The 21,857-nt window shown below is 39.8% G+C and overlaps 1 protein-coding gene across 9 annotated transcripts in view; it reads left to right on the top strand.

The window, feature by feature from the left end:
• The window catches only part of XRCC4 (X-ray repair cross complementing 4), a 162,014-nt gene that overhangs the window by 84,397 nt on the left and 55,760 nt on the right, over positions 1 to 21,857 (top strand). For all 9 annotated transcript variants that reach the window (XM_064403609.1, XM_064403601.1, XM_064403607.1 and 6 more), the window contains one exon: positions 4,625 to 4,772. In XM_064403609.1, coding sequence (XP_064259679.1) covers positions 4,625 to 4,772 — 148 coding nt within the window. The remainder of the gene's footprint in view (positions 1 to 4,624; positions 4,773 to 21,857) is intronic.

Genomic DNA, 21,857 nt, shown 5'->3' with positions numbered 1-21,857 from the left:
TTCTATTCAAAAAGATTTTAGAAAGGGTTGATGTCAGGAAAAGAATAGACTTTGCAAATAGAAAACTCAGTGGTAATACAGCCTAGAAGGGTGAAATGTAAACTTCCTTACTGAGCTGAATACAATTTATAAATTTTGTATAGCTGGAGCTAAACTTCTTGCTGGAGTTGTTTTAAAATGTGTCTTCATAAACACTTCCCATGGAGATATTCTTTGTAAAAATAAACGTTAATAACCAGCTGACAGAGAATTTATGGAACCTTGGTCTCAACTGCCTCTTGGCCCCAGGGGATTATGGTACAGCAAACCCAAATTTATACAAAGAATGAAATATACAGTAGGGCAGGAAAAAAGGAACAGGGAATGCCTTTCACTGTTTTCCTGAAATTAATGTAGTGACATATTCCTGTTGCTTTCACTGCAGCAGATGCACGGACTGTAAATACTCATGTTTAATATCTCTGGGTGATCTAAATAAATCTATTTCTCCTGAAAAATGCCAGGATGTGTGCACACGGGGTAACTCCGGTGTAGGTAGGAATGGTGTTTCCTCAACTGCCTGTCAGGAATGACTTAATCCTGCTTTGCAGATACTGCCTCTGCATCCCGGGGATGTGTTAATTTCCATGCCCATTCATTTACAAGGCTCTGCTGAGACTGTCAAAGAGATGCTAATTATCATCAGCCACGGTGATCCCTGGGGAATTATGCTGGGATTGAGGAACCAGGGAATTGCTGGAGTTACAGTCGGGGATTAAAGTGATGAGCTCTGTTCCCTCTCTGCTTTTTCCTTTCTCTGGCAGCTTGGGGGACAGCGCTCACAGGCAGTCCTGGTGCTCTCCAGGTGCCTCTCAGCCCATTTTGTCTAATATTGGTGCTGATTTTAGGTTAAATCATCAGTTTCATTAAAGAGCAGAATGTGGAAGTCCATTTGATTAATTCCATGGAGCAACACGTGCTGCCTGGAGTCAGTCAGAATTCCAGTAGGGATTTCTGCTCTGCTAACAGGAGGGATCTGGGAGGCATTTAGGGGAGCTACAGTAGTGTTAATACCTGAAAATCTGAAGAAATTCTCCTAAGTGGGATGAAAAAGCTGATTTTTCATTCAGAAGATCAATAAAAATGGTCAGAATTCTCTGCTGCTGTTGATGAAATCTTCAGGATAGGAGATAATTTTAAATGAAGGCTTTTCTTCAGGATAAATGCCTGTGTCACTTAAAACATTCCCTGTTCTGTAGCAATCTGGAAAAGCCCTTTTTTTTTTTTCCCTTAATAATTGCAAGTTCTTTCTTGTGATCAAACTAAATGCATTGCATTTAGTGGTGCAGGCTGGAAATGTGAATGTTCTTTGAATCCATTTAATAATTTGTTATATCTTGACTATATAACAGCAAGGTGAGGAGAAGTAATGTCTGTGACTGAGTTTCCTGCAGGTAAAATCTGATGAATTGCAGCTTTTTTTCTTGCTTCTGGTCCATTATTCATAATTTGGACATCAGGGCTGTGTATTCTCTCTGTGTGAAGTTAGGTCATTGTAGACAAACAAATTCCTCAGTTTTGGAAAATTTCTGCTTGCTTTCTGCTTGCTTTGGTCCCTGTTTATATTTTTTATGGCAAAACTAATGTTTTGGTGCTGATTTTAGCCCTTTATTGCTGTACTGAGAGGATCTGGAACCTGTTTTCTCAGTGACACTCCCATGAATAATCAGGGAAGTCAAAGCTGTAGGGTTTTTCATTAGAGGTGATGGTGTTCCCAAAAGAAGATTTGAGCATAGAGTTACTGGTTTTTTCACACTGAAAGGTGGATATGACAGATTGGAAGGTATTTCCTTTAAAACAATTGACTTCTGTATATAAAAATAAAGCAATGCAAAAGAGTATTGCAGAATCTAACAGGACTGCCTGCCGTAATTAGTCTGCAGAAGTAGTAGAAACTAATTTTTGTAGTTTCAGAGATCTTTATGCTGTATTTCCAAATGTCTTATGAGTCCTGACATTTTTCTGTATTAAAGGCATCTTCTGTTTCCTGGTCCCCAGCATTGTGGGGCTGCATTGATTTAATTTCATCCTGTCTTTTCCAAACCAATGACAACTATCTTTAGTTTTCAGTTCTCTTCTAGAACACCCCATTGGAAAACTCCTTCAACCCAACAAATAATACCACTTTCCAAAATTACAAAAAAAAAAAAAAAGAACCCCCAAAACAACATAAAACCTTCCAACCAGCAGGAGTTTTTATTTAAAGCCTTTTATCTCCTGGGCACAAATATTCCTCTAGTACTTGAACTGTGATCCCTTTCTTGCTCTCTTATCAATCTTATTTCTTGCAGTTACTCACCTGCAGGAAGTGTGTTATCTATTGGGAATATTTTCTTTTCTTAATCAATGTTTGGTGTGAAAGGTTTAATTACTGTTTTTCATCCAGCAGTATTCTTTTCTGAGTTTAGATTGCTACCATTCCTCTCAAATGTATAACAATCATTCTTATTGAATTACATAATATAAAAGTAAGAAATTTAATTTCACTATGAGTCAAGGAACTTTCCTCCTTTAAAACGTTGCTTAAATTTGGACAGAAAATATTTTCAGGATGAAAATCTAGGCTTGTGCCTAAGACTGTCTCTCATTTTTCCAAAAGATTTTTACATTGAGCAATGAATAATATTTTGCTGAAGCTTTCTTTGGCTTCTAGTCAAGAGCTATAAATGAATTCATTAATGGGAATTATTTTTGGGTAGCAGTGGTGGGTGTGTGTTTAAAGTCCAGTGGTGATGCGTGGTACTGTGAGAGTCAAGTGTATTCCATCCTTTCTTCAGCAGTTCTGAGACTTATAGCTTACAAGAAAGAAACAAACACAACAAAAATCCCCAAGCCCGTGGTGATCAACCCTCACCCATGAGCTACTCTGCTGCTATTTGTGAGATTGAATTCTGGCCTGTCTGAATTCAATCTTTAAGCCTTTCTTTTGGTATAATTACAATAAATTATTTTTTCAGAAACAGAAGAAAATAAAGTATTTTTTAAATTACTTTTAGACACAGAAGGATTCTGTGTCTAAACAGCAATATATGCTGGACATGAGGGCTGTGTTCACCAGTGCACATTGCACAGGTGAAAACCCAGAAACATTTCTTTATTATACTATGAAAATTTAGGTTTTGTACATGGGGTTCACCTCTGGATCTACTTCTTGGCTGAAATGGAGGGTGTGGGAGAACAGCAAAAAGGAAGGATGGGAGTTATGATAGTAAATTTATTCCAGTTTGTTGGGCTCTTGACAGCAAACTGTTCTGTGTGTACTCACTATGAAGAGGCCAACTTTATAAATATATAAAATAGTGTTTGTGCAAATGTTGGACATGCTGCCACAGACAGGTAAAGGGTAACTGTCATAAATATATTTTCAGCATTTACCACTGGAAAGGTATGCATATCTGGTTAAAGTTTAGTGTGGAGACTTAGGATGTTATTTAAACCTTCTCAGCATTTATTGCAGGAATGTGTCTTGTCTGTGCTGGACTTTGGAACTTGTTAATTACCTTGTGCCTTGGAAATTTGTCAGCTAATACCTGTTGTCACCCTGCAAGTATCTGCAAGTCTGTGATGTAGTGTAGTGCATGCTGGTGAATATTTAATATTATTAAATGCTAAGCTTGTGCTTCACTGAGGGCAGAGGCTCTGGGGAGCCTCTGATTAATTTATCAGTGTTCTTGGCCAGAAACACGTTTCTTTGGGAAATGGTGAAAATGCCACTTGTGGGCTGTGTGTTCCCTCTCTGCTTCGTTTTCAGAACACGTGGATAACAATTGTGAAAGGAAAGGGGGAAAAGGATTCGTTATTTACTTTCTGTGAAAAACATGTGTGTGGAATCTCAAATTATGGCATCTTTCATCCACAATAGGATTAAACCACCCTAAAATGCACAGAAACATAATAAACAGGGAAGTTATCCTAATAGCTTCAGCCTCAGTCACCACATTGTTATTGAATATATTCCAGCTGAAATTTTTGCTGTTCTGGATATCATTGTCTTGAAAATTATAGGTAATTTACAATTTCATTTTGAAAGCAGGCATACCAAATGAAAATACACTGCAGGATGTTGATAGCTGGAATTAAAATGTCTGCATAACTTCTGAATGCATTAAGAGGGTTTTTTTGCCTTTTTTTTTTTTTTATGGAGGATTTTAGCTTAAGGAAGGATCTGTTTGTCTTGACATTTGAGTTTTGAGTAGGTAATTGTCAAAGTGGAGAGGGGTTTGTTGTTTAAGTGTAGATACAGCATATTTTATGAATTTACATGGTAATTTAAATAGGTAGATGAACCTGGACAGCTTCAGCAAGAGAGGCAGTGAAAGTCCAGACAGATCGAACATTTTAAGGCTGCTGGTCTTTCTCTCCACTGGCTACTAAGGGGTACAGAGAGAACATTATCTTTCCAGTCTAAATTCAGTCTTTTTGAACCTGCCTTTATGTCACAAACTTCTCCCAGTTCTGAGGCCATTTTGTGACTGTAGAGATTTTCATAAGAAAGACACAGAAAAGAAATATTTTAAGGGTTGTCTTGAAACACTTCAGATGTTAGATTTCTTTTGACCTGGGTTGTTTTTTTTTCTCTTGGCAGCTCTGGAACGAAGGGATTCCTCCCTGCTGGGCAGCCCAGACATCGTGGACCCAGCTCCCAGGAGAAAAAGAAGGCAAAGGACAGCAAAACCTGCAGGGACAGGAGCCAAGGTGGCTGCTTACGAGGCAGAGCAGCCATCCCAGGAAAAGTAAGCAGGTTTCAATTGTATTGGAATGTTTTTATGTTCACAGACCTCATCGGGGTGGTGGGATTCCAAACCCACCATCCTGATTCTCACCACCCTGAGATTCTGCCTTTGGGATTCCAGTGCAAAGAAATTACCTCTCAATTCCATCTTTAATAGATTTTTTTAAACATGAGCTCTCCAGGCAGAAAAAACTGTTTGCTCTTACAACACAAAGGGGGGCAGGATTTGTAACAGTTAAAAGTATTTTTCTTATGTCCATTTCAACCTCTGGAAATCTTTCCATGTGTTCTGGGAGGTGCTTATACCTATGCTATAAAGTTGCCTCAGAGCTGTGAAGGGATTGGTAGTATTTTCTTCAAAAAACTTTTTTTTTCTAAATACATGGCAAATTACATTTGAAAATACATATTTTTAATTTTTATCTGTAATATTCCATGGATTGTAAACTCTTTCAACAGCCATGGACACAAGTAGATTACAAAGACATTTCCCATGATTAGCAAAGATTTCTGTTTAAATCAGCAGCAGAATTATCTCATTTTGACGTAAAAGTTGTGGTTTGATGCCAACTAGGAATGTTTGAATTTACAGTCCTGCTTTATTAGTTAAAAAATTGCATTTTTAGGATGGTGTAGAAATATGCCAGACCTTGCTTTTTTGTTCTTTTACATCCCACTCCATTGCAATGGAAAATGCCCTTTCCCTTGTATTTGGTCAGTTTGATTTTGACAGCCTGCCTGTGCTTGCCTGAAATTCAGCTTCATTTTATTTAATATTGATTGTAGAAGGAAAACCTGTGGAGGAAAAGTATTGCAAATATACAGAGGCTTTGCACTGAGTAATTGTTTATGAAAATCTCAGTCCTGTGCATAGGGGGGCAACTAAGAGGATAATGACATTTTTGTTTTAATTCCTTGAAATAAGGCAAATTTTAGTAGAAACAGAGCAGCATTATGATTTTCATATGTGCAAAGAATTTCTGCTCTGCTCACAGATTGAGTCAGGGCTGAATCTAAAGAGTGGCTCTTCTTTTTGGCTACAACACAATTAGTTATATTTTGAGACTGGACATATGGAACATCCATTCTATATCTGTCTCTATCTCCATTTTTCTTTCTTGCACTTTATGTGGCAGTGGCAATTCTTGGATTAGACAGGAAGATAGGAAATATCCCTGTTTACCTGAAACATTACAAAAGCTGAGCTGAAATAATTTCCAGTTTGCTGGTTATTTTTCTCAATGTCACTGAAGTCTTTTGCCAGCTGCTAATCAAGTTTTCAGTCAATTTGCTTGGCTAATAATTTTCTGTTCTCTTCAGCCTGTCAGAAGTGGGGAGATGGAGAATTAGCACCGTGATCCAGTTCACACATAAAGGTGTTCTTTTTGTGCAGTAATTTGTAATTACTCCAGTAATTTGTGCTGATGGAATGCCAGATCCTTGGTGCTGCAAAGGGCTTTATCTTAAGCTGACAGCACGTTGGGTTCCTGCCCAAAATGTTTTCCAGTATTGTGTCACTGAGCAAAAATCTTAAAAAAAATGAAAATTAAAACTTATTTATCCAAGAAAAGGGGTGGCAGTGGGGGAAGTTGACTTGGAAATTCCTTCACCTCTGGAAGTGCTCCATGACAAACAGGGATTTGGGGAGTGTGTTCTGGGATCAAGTGCCAGATTTGATCTGATTTCGTGATCAGGTCTGCAAATGCACCAAGGATTCCTCCTCTCCTGCTCAGACCTGCAGCAGGGCTGGCTCCTTAATGTAAATAAAAATGTAAATCCTTTGAGGCCAAGTCTCACAAAACCCTTCTCCCACAGATCTTGCTTTGTTAAATTGAGCTTATTTAGGGTTGTTTCCCATGTGGAATTTCTGGTGACATCACCAGTGCTCTCCAGGGGAGGGAAGGGCTGCCACAAACCCAACACCTCCAGCCTGATGCTGCCCTAAAGCTGCTGCATCCTGAGTTCCTTGGTACAAGATCCTAAAATAAAAAGACTTAAAAATACCTTTTTTAGCAAAGGAAAGCACCCAAGGTATTATTTTCCCTTTGCCTTTCAGATTGCTTTTTGATAATAAAGTGTTTTTCAGTGTTATCACATCAGAAAAGTTGTGCCTTAACCTTTAAGAAAAGTTGTGTCTTAACTTTCCTATACTTCTCAAAAGACTCCACAGTATGCTAAGGAAGTAGCACTTATCCTAAACTCACGAGCATCTACAGTAAATACTAAGTCATCAAAACCTAAAGGATTCCATTTCTGCAAATATTTTAGATTTATGGATGCTGAGGCTAGTTGTGTGGCAATTCTCTGCTCCTTGGAATGACAATATATTCTTGGGTATGACCAAAAATACTCAGAAGAATGCAAATAAAAATGTGTTTGACACAGAAATTAGGGCAAGAGGAGTGCTGCCTTTCTCATGCTTTGTGTGTGGGTGCAGTGGCAGGAAAATGAGTTGAATTGTATTTATCTATATGGACTTCTAGCATTACTGTGTCAATTTATTCAAGGGCTAAATCAACATTTTTAATGAAACTTGGCAATGTGCTTGGGATAATATTAAGCTTAGTGAAAGTAGCCATGAGAGCAGCAAGGAACTGAACTAGGATTTGTGGAACAAGGTCTCCAAGTGAACTGTTTAATTATTTGCTGAAATAAAGATGTACTTTAGGATAAAGTAGAAATGTAGAATAATTAGTGGGTTAGCCAACTGCCAAGAATGAGGTTTATCCAGCTCTCTAGCAGGTTGTTCTTAAATCAGAGATATCCAGTGGAGGGAAATGCTTCTTTGGGCAGACAGATGTTACTTTTGCTTAATAACAGCTGACCTGTGGCTCTTCATTTACACATTTTAAAAATATGTAAAGACAAAAAGTAGATCTTACTTTTCAAAACACAATTGAGCCAGGAAGTAAAATAAAATTATTCTGATTCCAGTACACCATGATGGTCTTGGTGCAGCTTTAACTCTAGCTTAATATCTGGCAATTTCCTAAGGTGCAAGGCAGAGATAATATATAAGTCAAGTTAAGATGCAAATTCTGCTTTTCGCAATTTGCATTTCGTAATTGGAGGAGAAAAAAAAAAAATATTAATAAGAGCATTCCCAATCCACAGTTAGAAGTTATGCTTATTGAGGCATTACCCAAATCTCTTTGGGGGCTGCATATGAATGGCACTATTAGCTGTGTGCAATATGCATTCAATACAGAGGCTTAGCTGTGTGGCCTGTCAGCCTGAATCTTGTAAATAACTGGATATTTCTATAATATTTTCACTTTAAAATTGTTGGAATCTACTAGAGAGCTGACAGTACCTACTAAAAATGGCAAAAAAATTAATATAATTTTAAAAATTAAGCATAGTCATTGAACTAAACCTGCAGTCACAGACTACAGTGGAACAGAGATTGAGTCTCTATGACTAAAATAAAAATGAATCAGAAAAAAGCTTCCATTCCTAGTGCAACTTACATCTTTCTACTTTGATTTATCAAAATTGAGAGTTTTTTTAATGAGTTAAGACTAACAAAACCTTTCTATTTCTGTCTTTAATTTTTTGCTACTGAAGGATCTTTTATGGTCCTCATTGACACATGTGTTTCCTAGGAGAAAGGCTTTGCTGGGTAATGCTCAAAATATCTATAAGTTATTCTGTATATTTCAAAATATAATTCATTCCTGCTGCTCGAGGGTATTCATAATTTCTGTGCTATTTAATGCATGCCTGCTGTTGAGTGGATGTACAGTTACAGAAGTGGTTTGGGGAAAGGCATCTTAAATACAGGAAAAACATTATTATGGATGCAAATTTGCTGGATTCTCCTGAGAATAAGACTAGAAAAATAATTTTAAGAAAAGTTCTTACAGAGGAAGTGTTCTGTAATTCTGAGTAGCAAGTGTTAAGACATACTCTTAATCCAGCTGACTGAGAAATAACATGTATTTTTTCTTGTCTTTTTTTTTTTTAATGAGGAATTCCCTGTCTACACCAAGCTGTGACTCTGACTTATTAGTTGTTGTGCATGCCAAAAATTTCAGTTTTATAAGTCTAGTTCAGTACATTTAATGTCACTGTTACTGCCTTTAGTTTGTTGGTTTTTTTTTTAATTGAAATTTGACTTTTGCTGGCTTGGTACCTCTTGCTTGAGTGATAAAATGGAGTGACTGTCAGAATCAGGCCTAAATTTAAATTGAAGGAAAGAGATATGTTACCTCACTGTGTTTGGCTTTGCTGAAATTTAGAGATGCAGGTCAATTTGATGGGACCTTTGCCACCAGTAATTAAATTATTTCTTTTTTTACACATAAACACTGCTCCTTCAGAGAGCTCTGGAAGGGTTCAACATATTTTTAGGAGCTCTCAGAAACACCCAAGGAATTCAGAGAAATGCAATCAGGTTTCTGAGTGTGTGTTGGAAGGTCCAGGAGTTGCCAGGGGGAGGCTTGTGCCACCTTGCCATCCCTTGCTCCATCAGAAGGAATGTAATTTTTACTTTAAACACGATTGCCACGGCGCTCACAGTGTTTGTTCCTAACTTCAGGGCCTGATTAAAATTAGTCATGTGTGTAATTGTGGGTAGAATGAGCTGCTGCATGGTTTTTACTTGTTAATGATAAATGTGGATTTTTAATTTCATTTTTTTTGTCCAATCTTCATACTCTCCTCATTTCAAAAGGTTTTTTTCGAGTCTTTGCAGGTAGATCTAATTTATTTGGAAATAAATCCCTGAGCATTGTATCCCAATACTGTAATAAGCTGGACTTGTCTTTTCTTTTGATAAACTTCCACCCCCTTAAGAGCACTGGGAGCCTGTGGTGAGCCCAGGGCTCCCTGGGGATCCTCTCTCTGCATTTGTTTAATTCACTGCTTGCGGTTCACATTTTTGGAGCTCTAATGCAAAAGTTTATTTAAAGTGTGGTCTGCCACCACCAGTGACTCAGGTAGGAGAAACCACAGATCTGTCCTGGAATCTGGCATTCCCAGAGGGTGACAAACCAGACTCTGGGTTTTCTGTCTCACACAACAACTCCTTCTTCTGGTAAAAGTTCAACCAGGCAAAAATTGTCATTTTTCTGCTGAAAATGACACCAGAACCTTCCAAAGGGAGCATGAAGTTCACACCACAGTTATCCCTTCTGAGGAGAAGATGTACTTAAGAGCTCATGACTTTTGTATTCTCCTAAGTGCATTTATTTAATACAACAGGAGAGAACTTTCCTGGTTTGGCAAACACTGTGATCTTTCAGTCAGTCAGTGCAGTGAGTGTGTACAGCAGTGAGAAGCTCAGTCCTGCCATCATAAATTTATGGAAGGCAATGTTTGCAAAGTTTTTGATGATGACTCGTTCAGGCTGAAATGTAAACAAGTTAAGAAATCTCTTAGAAGTGCATGGTTGGGTTGTATAAGCCTTTAATGTGAGTATTACACCAAAAAAATTTAAATAGTGAGTTAAGGCATCTTTGTGATTCATGCATGCTTAGCAATTCTTTCTTTCTCTCTCTCTTTCTTTCTCTCTCTTTCTCTCTTTCTTTCTCTCTCTTTCTCTTTCTTTCTCACTTTCTTTCTCTCTCTTTCTCTGTTTCTTTCTCTCTCTCTTTTTCTCTTTCTTTCTCTCTCTCTCTTTCTCTCTCCCTCTTTCTTTCTCTCTCTCTTTTTCTTTTTCTCTTTCTCTCTCTCTTTCTCTTTCCCTTCCTTCCTTCCTTCCTTCCTTCCTTCCTTCCTTCCTTCCTTCCTTCCTTCCTTCCTTCCTTCCTTCCTTCCTTCCTTCCTTCCTTCCTTCCTTCCTTCCTTCCTTCCTTCCTTCCTTCCTTCCTTCCTTCCTTCCTTCCCTCCTTCCCTCCTTCCTTCCTTCCCTCCTTCCCTCCTTCCTTCCTTCCTTCCTTCCTTCCTTCCTTCCTTCCTTCCTTCCTTCCTTCCTTCCTTCCTTCCTTCCTTCCTTCCTTCCTTCCTTCCTTCCTTCCTTCCTTCCTTCCTTCCTTCCTTCCTTCCTTCCTTCCTTCCTTCCTTCCTTCCTTCCTTCCTTCCTTCCTTCCTTCCTTCCTTCCTTCCTTCCTTCCTTCCTTCCTTCCTTCTTCCCTGAATTCCCCTTCCCTTCCTCCTTTTTCCACCTATTTTTGCTCCATTCTCCCCTCCTTTCCCATGACACTGGCAGCAGCAGTGTGCCATCACTCACCCCAGTTTTCCCCCACCTGGGCCAACGTCAGAAATGTCCCAGCACCTTTCTGTGCCCCAGGGGAGCTTTGATAAGTGACCCTCATCACCTGAACACTCACGTGTTCCAGGCTGGGCTGGGAAGGAGAGCTGTGCTGTGTGACCTGTGAAAAAAAAAAAAAAAAATCAAACTGTGTAAGACATGAATCATTAGGGGAAAAAAGTGGTACCAAAAATCTAGAGTAATTCTTCATTCAGCTTGAAAGAATGAGGCAGAATTAAATGTAACAAAGCTCAGCTGTTTTTCTCCTGGTGGTGGTACCTGTGCAGTTCTTCTTTTAACTGAGCAGTAGATAATTAGGCTTCCACGTGGGAATGGGTGATTTATTTCCCTGGGAAGTGGAAGGAATTGGGATCCACCATCACCATTTCTCCCAGCTCCCCAGGGAAGGGTGGGATAATGTGAAGGCAGGAAAAAAATGAGCACTGTCTGCTGACCTCAGAGGCTGCCATTTCTCCTGGGAAAAGTCTCTCAGCTCTCCAGTTTGGAGCACATCTCACAGGTTTTTGTCACTGGTAATAGCCCAATAATTGACTGCTGATGGAGGAGTTATTACTCAGTAAGACTGACAGGACTCTACCCTCTGCTGTCTCAGGGCATGTTCCTTAGGTCAGGGTTTTATTGCTGTGACAAATCTGGTGAGATATGTGTCTCCAATGATTCATCTATAATGCATTTCACTGAAATGCTTCCAGAAAATTTATTTCATATTTCTGCCTGTGAGATTACAAGAGAAGAGCTTAAAAAATGGAAATGATACCTTCTTCCTCCATTACCTTTCTGGTGAAGTTTTTTGATGCTTTTCCCTTGCCTTTTCAACAAAGGTTTTAACTGGAGTTGTTTTACCTGAGCTTTTTAAGCCCCTCTTAGGTAGGTTGTGGGTTGGGATAGTTTAATTTATCACACTGTGCATTAGTTTTGTTAAATCCTGAGAACCTGAATGTGATGTTTTAATGTGGGAGGGCAAAGAATTTATCCTCAGAGGTAAATTACACTAAGAAGGAGGGAAGATTGTGTGTGGTTGAGGTAACCAGCAGTGCTGGAACAGTTGTTGGCTTTTGAAGTAGACCATGCTCCAACATTTCCAGCCTTTGAGGGTAAAGGGTGGGAAGCTGAGAAAAGGAGACTGTGTTAAAAGCAACAAAGAAGGCAATATTTGAAATTCCCTGTGCATCCCTGGGTGCAGGAGCAGACGTGCACCTTCTGTGTGAGCACTTCTGCAAAGGGCTCTTGATGGTGCCATCAAACCTCAATTTCCCAAAGCAGCTCTCCAGGCAGAATTATTTTCACATTATTTGTAATAGGAAGGAGCAGGTAATGTAGGGGCCTGAGATTTTGATCAGGTGTTGGCAGGAGATTGAGATTAGGCTGATGGAAAGCCCAAGTAACCTCAGCCCTGGTGTCAAAAATAGCATGGCAGAGCATAAGAGGAAAGTTTGGCTCTGTTAATGACATAAAGCTGCCTCAAATACCTGTTTCTGTTGTTCTTTGGAGTGAACATGAAGTTTTCTTTACTGCATTGAACTGGAGTGTTCTGTATAGCAGAACTGTCTGGGAAGGCCAGTAATCCCTTAAATCATAATGGACCCCAGGAAACCTGCTGGAGAAAATCCTGTGCACAGAAATACACCAAAACTCGTGGTCTGGAAAAGGATTTCACAAACTCTTGCAAATGCTGCTTGCTCTGCTGAAGTGATTGCTCAGTTCAGTGCACTTTTCAAAATTCAAATTTGGTGCATGAAGCTATTAATCTTTCTATTTTTATATATCTTCATCCTTTTTTCTTTACTTAACTTTTTACCACTTTTTTTCCTCCCAGAAATGTCCCACCTCAGCAAAGCAGGGCTAAACAGCTAGCATTTAGATTTAGCAAGACTTTCTTGAAGGTCTTTATGCTAAAAAAGTGCTTAATCCTCTGCTTTAAATCCACAGAAATAAATGCATGGGAATTATTTTTCCAGTGGTGACTTCACTCTTCAAGCAGTGATGGCTGTGTCTAAGTTGTCTATTTTTCTTCACCTGCCTAATTTCACTGATTACTGGTGATTGTGAAGACCTAGGCCCAGCAAATGAGAAATATTTTATCAGATTTGGGTGTCCTTCTAGGCCTCTTGTGTGTGATGCATAAGGATGCTGTTGAAACTGAAAAGGATACAGATTTTTCTCTTCCAGAATGTTTGAATTCTGGTGCAAAAACAGAGGAAAAGAAGGGAAAGGGCTTGTACTGATTTTATTTTAGCCCTGTTCCTGTCTCAGAATGGCTTGGAGAAGGAGCAGGAGATGGTGTGGAGCACAGAGAAGGGTGAGAGGTGGCACTGGACACCTCTGTGAGCAGAGGCAGGAGAGGGAATGTGGTGAGAGGCACTGATGGTGCATTTGTTTTCCCATTTACCATGTCTCTGTGTCTCTCCAAAAGCAGTAAATCAAGCCCTTGACATCCATGGCAATGAATTTCTGATGATATTTAGAGCTTCCCCAGATCTGGTCAGAGTGGATAAATATTCATAAATTTATACTCTGTGACTAATAGGTACAGCCTGAGCAAATGCACTTTCATGGTCGGGTGAGGGGACTCATCTGTTTCTGGCAGCCTGTGTCAGAATTCCTGTGGCATTAATCAGGACCCCTTCCTGATGGGTTCTGCCATCTGTGGCAGGGCACAGAGCACATACTCATGCATCAGCCCAAAAACTTTGAGAATTAGAGACAGAGCTGCACAAATCTGGCCTCCCCTAAAATTATTTGGCTACCTTTTGCTCTCCTTGAGCATAAATAAAAATGTCCTTATTAGGAGCTGCAGGATGTGCAGAATTAGATTAATGTGAGCCTTGTTAACACAGAATATTGCTGACACACTCCCTTGATTGCTTAATAACACTTAAAATAATTCCTTGCTTTATTCATCTGTCAAACCATTCATAACAATTGTCATGTAGCTGTTGCATCACTCAAGCTTGAACATACAACCAGCAATTTGGAACCTAATTACAAGCTTGTGTTTTCCTCAGATGGTTTTCTGCATATCAGCTGTTATAAGTGGACTGGGTGTAAAACTGAGGGAAAATGGTCAATATTCAAAAATGAGCAGTGACAGAATCAATGTTGCAATGAATCCTAAATAGCAGAAGCGAGATAAAATGAAAGGCTCTTTCCAAAATTGTTTTGATTCAAAGTACTGAGGTGAATTAAAATCTAACAGTGGTGTAGCCACTGGCATCAGTGTTTCTTCCTGTCCAATTAGAATCAGCAGAGTAATAATAACTAAAAGTGAGGAAATTGGCAAGAAATGTGCAAGAAAACTCCACTGTTTGGTGAGGGTGAGTTTCATTCTAGGTCTCATGCCAGAAAGAGATGAGATTTCTCATGTGCTTCTTTAAAAGGTGTTAATTATTCAAGAGTGTAGAAATAAATATTTTATATTCCACTTATATAGATCCCCCAAGGAATATTTGACATCAAAGTAAGAGACCTGTCTGTTAAGTAAAAAAATGGTACATCTGGCCTTGTGTTTATCTAGAAAAGATAAAGGTATTTAACTGGAGAAAATAATTTATGAGAGGCTGGTTGAAAAAGGTGATAATTGGAGAAAAAAGGTTGAAAGAAATTTGTTTTATGTCGTGGAAGCTCACAGAGGTGTGATTTTCTAAAGACACCACGGAACACAGAGTATGTTCACTGACTTTAGCAGGAGTCCGAAAAATGGGGATTTTTTGTTTGTTTGGTTTTTTGTTTGGTTTTTTTTGGTTTGGTTTTTTTTTTTTTTTTGTTTTTTGGTTGTTTTTTTTTTTTACACATTGAGAATTTCTCCACATAGTTATTAAAATCACCATTAAAACTATGATTTGGCCACAGGAATGATCTTTCTTCAGCACCTAGTTCATGTTGTGATCTTCCCCACTCCCCAGATTCCTGAGCAACTCGATGAAATATTTTCACAGGGGTTATTTTTTGTTCACAGAGGAAAATGGTTCATTACTCATCACCTCAGTGTTCTGCCACGACTGGCTAAACCTTGAGGTTGCACAAGTGTAAAACTGGAGTAAAGTGGTGATAAATCATTTGGTTTCTTCTGGGGATGTGAACCATCCAAGGAGTTTCTGCTTTATTCCCTTTGGAGCTGATCCTTGGGTAACTACTGAACTACCTGAACAAAATTCTACTTTTATTAAGCTATCCTGAAAAAATATATACTTTTATAAAGAAAACCTTAAATCCTTTAGGCTAAAACTCACCCCTGAATAGGAGAACATTTCTCCAAGGAGTGAACCTCCTGGATTTGCTGTATGTCACAAATACAAAATTATTTTTCTGTTTGAGTGCTGTGTGAGTGTCAAACTGTTCTGGAACACCAGGTTAGGAAAGAATATCTTGGTATTAAAACTCCTTTCTAGTTGTATATCTGTGTAGCTACAGCACTGACTAAAAATGTTAAATGAAAAAAAAAACAAACAAAAGAAACAGATTATACCCTGTTGTGCTGATAAAACTGCTCAGAACCTGAGCAATTGTTTCAGCTGAAGTAAAACCAGATTTGAAGACACAAAACAGAAGGTGTCCAAATAAAAATAAAACATTGTCAGGATGTGTCGAGTTGCCTGTTGACTCTTTAAGTGAATCAAAACACTTTGTGAGCTCCAAAGTGTTAAAAAGAGGCCAAACCATCAAATTTTTATCAATGTTAGTGAGAGCCAGCCTGGAGCAAAATTTGTAAGCAAAATGTCCAAACAAATTGTTCAAACCAGTATCCCCCAGTCAGTGATGGTGGTGAGGGAGAGAAACAAGGGGAAGCAAAGCATTTATTTTTTTACAGATACATGAGGTTTGTTCCTCTTCCCTTTGGGGTGAGTGTTGTCCTTTGTCCTTCCCAAATCTGGGAACACCTGGGGTTTGTTTGGGACAACAAAGCTCTGCCCATGTGCAGGTGGTGGCTGCATGGCTAAACGTAGGGAATAACACAGCAGGAGATTTGGAAAAACCATGTCAAGGCACTGGAATGAGCAGGGATGGGATTGTAAGGGCTGGAGGGTTTGGGGTGGTGTAAAATTCGGTTTTTGAGGGATGTGGTGTTGCCCAGGTGAGTCCTGATCCACTCTTTGCCCCCTGCATGCCTGGCATGCATTTACACCTTTTCTGCTCTGACTGACACCAAATCAACCATCACATCTGAGGGCAGGGGGAGGAAGGCTTGTCAGGCTGCTTGCTCAGCATGACTGGGTGCAGGATGCTGCCAGAGACCACAATCCTCCCTTTACAGCTTCTCTCCTGCAATGATTTGCAAGGTTGAGATGTTCCTGATGCTGTTATAACCTTTCCTTGAGCTAGATTTACAGAAAAAAAGCCAGTTGTTTTTTTTTTGTGTTACCCCGAGGCAGTGTTAGCCAGACACTCCCCTTCTTCATGGTTTTGTTCACACCACTCCCAGCTCTGCACCAGGTCCTGTTTCTTGACGTGTTCTCATTTTGCCAAGCTAAAAATACAAATTCATTTGTTCTGACTTTTCTGTTTCTGAGGTCCCCTTGCAAAGCCAGCCCACAACTGGGTAGATCACATTGAATATGGTGACACATGGAATTTGCAGACACCACTGGAGTTTCATGATGCAGCAACCAAAACATGTATTTGTATTCCAAAGAGAAATATGCAAGTGAACAAAAAAAAAAAAAAAAAAAAAAAAATTGAGGGAAATTTGTATTAGCAAAGTTCATTACTGAGATGACAGATAGTAAACAGGCTTGGATGTTGTTGGACAGGTGAGTATGCATGTCCTATCCAAGCCTTTCAAATTGCTTGAAGCACCCTGAATCTGAGCTGGCTATTAATATTTTTATTTCTCACCTTCACTTTTTTTATTTTTCTTAACCAGGCATCCCTGTCTTTAGTAGTATTTAGTGTTTATTTTTAAGCATTTGCTTGATATTTATTTAAAGGCATCAGAAAGCTGAGTCTCAGTTAGGGCTTCCAAATGATTAACCTCAAAACTTCTTTCACACCTGAAATTGCTGTTCCTTAGCAGGGCACCAGCATTCCAAATGTAATTGAGTTCTCTGCTTTTACATATATTTCTTGGCTGAGTCATGTTGACAAGTGCTTTTCATCCTGAAAACTTTCCAGTGGTTCAGACTTAGCCAATTTGAGATGGAATTCAGAAAATGAATCCAGGTAGGGCCCGGTGCTGCCTGCATGAAGGTGCACCTGTGGAGGTTTACCTGCCACCACCTGACATCTCCAAATATTATTCTTCCATCGTGTGCTCTCACAAAAGTGGGTTTTCTCATGTGACAATGTCTCCGTTGTCCCCTGGAGCAAAAAACGTGACTGCCTCAATGTAGGTGAAGAAAAGAGGAAGAAAAGAGAAATCAGATTTTTTTTTTTTTTCTGAGCAATTTCACCTGAGTTTAGCTGATGGGAACAGAAACATAAGTCCACAGCTGTAGGGGTTTTTTTTTCCTTTCCTTGAGGCAACTCATAACCTTGGTAGTGGCATCCTGGAATGGGTTTTGTAATCCTTGTGTGGTGACTAATTCAGGTAATTCCCTCACCCCAGGTTTAGGTCTGGCAGAGGTACCAACCTCAGGGTGCTGCAGGACACAGCAATTTCAGACATTAGTTTGTAGTTGGTTGTGTCAAAACAGCACTGAACTGCAAAATTCCAAGTGAATAGTGGGGATTATGTATAAACTATGGCAAGATGTAGAGTCTTGAAAGCCTGGTGCTCTGCCTACTTAAAGACTCTGTAGAGTAGAAGTTAATTAAATGAGTGACAGCACATAATCAGGGTCCTCAGTCTTTAATAATTTCTTACAGACATTATTAACATGTCAGTTCCTCATTTTTGTTATTGTGGATCTGTTAATGGAGAAGGATTGGCAAGTCTTAGATGAGGAGGTAGATTGTGGGTTTTGTTTTGTTGTGTTTTGATGGGGCTTGTGTTCCACAGACAGTTTTGCACTATGCAGAATTAATTTTCAGTCAGCCAAGGAAGTAATCAGTGCTGCAGGACAGGATATTACAGGGATATAATTGAAAAATTAAACTTTTATTATAAATGTGCAAGCAAGACACCTCCATAGAGTTCTATCTTTTCCTTTCCAGCAACAGGAAAATTTTAATGTATACTGGTTTTTATCTTTCCTTATTTTGCCTCATTTTCAATGTGGTGCTATATATATTTTCTCATTTTCCATCTTTCAGCAAAATGAATTTCCCTTCCACTAACCAAGCTGTCAGATAAATGATAATAAAATTTATTTATTCACCTGAAAAAGAAACCAGAGGAGTAATCAATATTAAAGTAGACAGTAGCAATTCCATATTCCATCTGTATATGAAGCTTACATGAGAATTCCTTGATAATACCAACTCTGAAGCTACTGTTTCTTATTTTACCACTCCTTGATTTCACAAGCATTTTGCTGTGGACATTATTGCACACAAATTAAATGAAATAGTACAAGGCTTCTCCACTGGGCACGTGCATAATCTGTTGACAATAAATACCTTTTTAATTAGATAAATAAGACAAGCTCGTGGCTGAATGATGACTGATAGGTGATAAAGCTTCCTGGTGTTTAATTATAGATGAACTGACACCATGAGGATAGAGCAGATGTGTGAGAAGGGCTTAGGCAGCAGCTTCAGTTTTATTAAAAAGCACTTCAGAAGAAAACTTAATTACACACAGGCAGTGGATGGATATAGACAGGGGACAGAAAAATGCCTGGTCTGGGGAGAGATGGCATTAAGCAAAGTGGCAGGAAGGCAGGGATTTGGAGCCTGATGGTTTTCTGCTCCTTTCCTGGAGCTCAGGATGGAGCTCTCCATCCCTCTATTCCCACTGTTCTCCATCCCTCTATTCCCACCAGTTCCTGTCGCACCTTCCAAAACAAGGCTGTCAGTGCTCCACCTCACTGGGAGGCTTCCAAAGTCACAATTTGTGACAAAATTTGGGAGGTGTCCACCTTGTGCTTTCTGGTGCTGTGAAGAGAGTAGGAATATCAGCCCAGCCTCCTTTTCCCAGCAGAATTCCTTCTCCTCCCTGACTGTTCCAGGCAGTATAAACTGTTCTGTATGGATTGTAGGCTGTCCTCTGGAGTTCTTCGGAGGGCAGGATGATGAGGTTTGTCTGATGAGCTTTGTCTGGTAAGCTCTTCTGAAAGAAAACCAGGAATGAGGACTGAGCTGAGCTGTGCCTTGATCTTCTCCCTGCTTGCCAGATCAGCTAGACCTGGGGTGATTTTGGGGCTCAGCGGCAACTTTGGGCTGAGAAGGTTGGGGCTGTTCAGCCTGGAGAAGACAAATTTGTGTGGAAGCCTCCCAGCCCCTTCCAGGACCTGGAGGGGCTGCAGGGAAGGTGGAGAGGGGACTCTTCCTCTGGAACTGGAGGGACAGCACCCAGGGAATGGCTGCCAGGGCCAGAGGGCAGGGCTGGCTGGCATCTTGGCAATGGGAATTGTTCCCTGGCAGGGTGGGCAGGGCTGGCACAGGGTGCCCAGAGCAGCTGGGGCTGCCCCTGGATCCCTGGCAGTGCCCAAGGCCAGGCTTGGAGCAGCCTGGGACACAGGACCCAGCAGGAACTGCATGGGTTTTAGGGTCCATTCCTAACCAGATCACGCTGGGAGTCTGTGGTTCTATGAACTGTTGGCAAATAATCCACTCCATATTTTGTGTCTTTAACTTTGGCCAGTCAAACCCTCCATCCATCCAACTGCAAATAAAAAAGTCTGCCGGAGTACTTCTTAATTCTGAATTTAAATTTATTTTTAAACTGTGAAGCTGTCACTGGAATATTTATGCATTTTCTTTTTTGGCTCATAATCTATTAATTAACAGTGTGCACTTTGAAATAGACACTTTTTTCTTGATTTTCTATTTTAATCCTTATCTCTTCTTCCTCATACCTCCAGCCTGCTGAGTACGCCCACTGCTTCCCCCTGAAGCTAATGTGAGAATTTAAATTTCAAATTACTGACAGAAGTGGATTGCTGTTCAAACAAGGCATCTCAATGTTCTCAAACACCTTGATGAATTATGTATTCAGAGGGCGTTTGATCAATGAAATCTTTAGTGTGTTTTTATTTATAGTCCCTTTCCTATCAGTGGAGTTGTCTTCTACTTAATCTCTGAAGCCCAGTCTGACAATTGCTGTGGTGCTGCAGGTATTTTATACACTTACCTCTGAAATACAAAGAACAGATTAATAAATATTGCATGCATGACATGTGGTCCCTAGACTTATTAGTCAACATGGAAGGTTAACTGCTTGCATTCAGAAGCACTCAGAAAAACACAGAGATTTTTTCCCTGAAAGGCACTTTAGATATCTTAGATTTTATTGTACCATCTATTCAAGTACTCTGTACAACTAATCATGATATTAAATGATGTAAAACTGTTTTAAAGGTGTCTTTATAGCTTTAACCAGAAAGATAGATTTCTTATATGTACATTTGATGTTTTAGTAATTAAAAAAATTAAAAAAAAAAAAAACAACAACAAAACACATGCAGCTCATTATCTGAATAAATTATACACTTAGCAGAGTTCTAAGCATAAGAGAATGAGTTTGTAGAAAGGGGATTGTGTGGATTACGGAAAATGTTATTTCTAATGGACACATGATCAATATAGTGTGATTAAATGGATGAGAATAGATATCTACTGAGTCTGAAATAAATATTTTCAGATGTATGGGCCCAGCCTCCACACTTAGTCTCATCAATTGCAAAAATCATTGGGAAGTGGGATGCTTCTTTAGCCTTTGAATGGTTTGTTTATGCACTCACCAGTCAGGAGCTGCTGCAGAGGGCTCACCTGCCAGAGTCCTTCCACAGGGCCTCCAATTTCCTGCTTTTTTAATCACCCTGTGCCATTGTGTGTGTGCTTTCCTGAGGATTTCAGTCAGAAAGCAGGTGAGCCTAAAAAAAATAATTGTGGCAGACTGAACTCCCTGATACTTCAGAGTGCAGCTCTGATGTTGGGCAGCACCTTAGGTACATGGAGCTGCTGTATTTTCACTTTTGTGGGTCAAAATTTAAATTTCCTATTGTGCATTCCACGGGGCTTACTTTTGGCAGGTGGCTGTGCTGTGTAAGAAAGCATCCGACCAAAACTGTGAATTTGCAGTTCTGGGATAACCTGCAGGGTTTTTGTAAAGATCTTCTTTGGTTAGGAATAACAGAATGTCCTGAGCTAGAAGGGATCCATCAGGATCATCCAGTCCAAGCCCTGCCCTTGCACAGACCTCCCAAAAATCCCACCTTGTGCTTGAGAGCATTGTCCAAACACTCCTGGAGCTCTGGCAGCCTTTGCCCTGTTCAAAGTCTAAGCAAAATTGCATCTGTATTTCTTTTACGTAGCATGAAATTTTTTGTTTGGGAAATAAAAAAAAAGGCATTTTGTTCTCCAGCATGACAGAATAATGATGGAAAATGGAATTACTGATCTCCCTTCCTGTGGTCACGGCAGTGATTAGGACTTGCATCAGAAGATAACTTTGTAAAGAGGCAGTCTGCAAAAGCTTAAAACCAACCCAAAAGGCAGTGGCAACAACATAAATTCATCCTAATCTGGAATTTGGCCTATGGCATGCCTTCAGGTGGGAGCAAGGGGAGATAGGAAGTCCCTGTAGGACTGTAAGGACACAGGGATGGTGCGGGTTTTATCTCTGAAAAATTGTCTTCCCTTCTTAGAAGGCTGATCTGGGCAGGAATTTCTCTCCAAGGAAAAGGTTTTTAGGACACAGAATATTGAGACACAGGCTGCGTTTTTGGTGTGGGTGGGAGCAGTTGTGGTGATGGGCAGGAGGATGAGATGGTGAGGACATCAGCACCCCTGTGATGCCCTGCTGGACCCAGCAGCTGGAACTGAACTGGGCTG

This window comes from Passer domesticus, chromosome Z (assembly GCF_036417665.1).
Source record: "Passer domesticus isolate bPasDom1 chromosome Z, bPasDom1.hap1, whole genome shotgun sequence".
In the NCBI taxonomy this organism is placed as follows: domain Eukaryota; kingdom Metazoa; phylum Chordata; class Aves; order Passeriformes; family Passeridae; genus Passer; species Passer domesticus.
The sequence above is the reverse complement of the archived record's forward strand: the minus strand, read 5'-3'. Positions and strand labels throughout refer to the sequence as shown.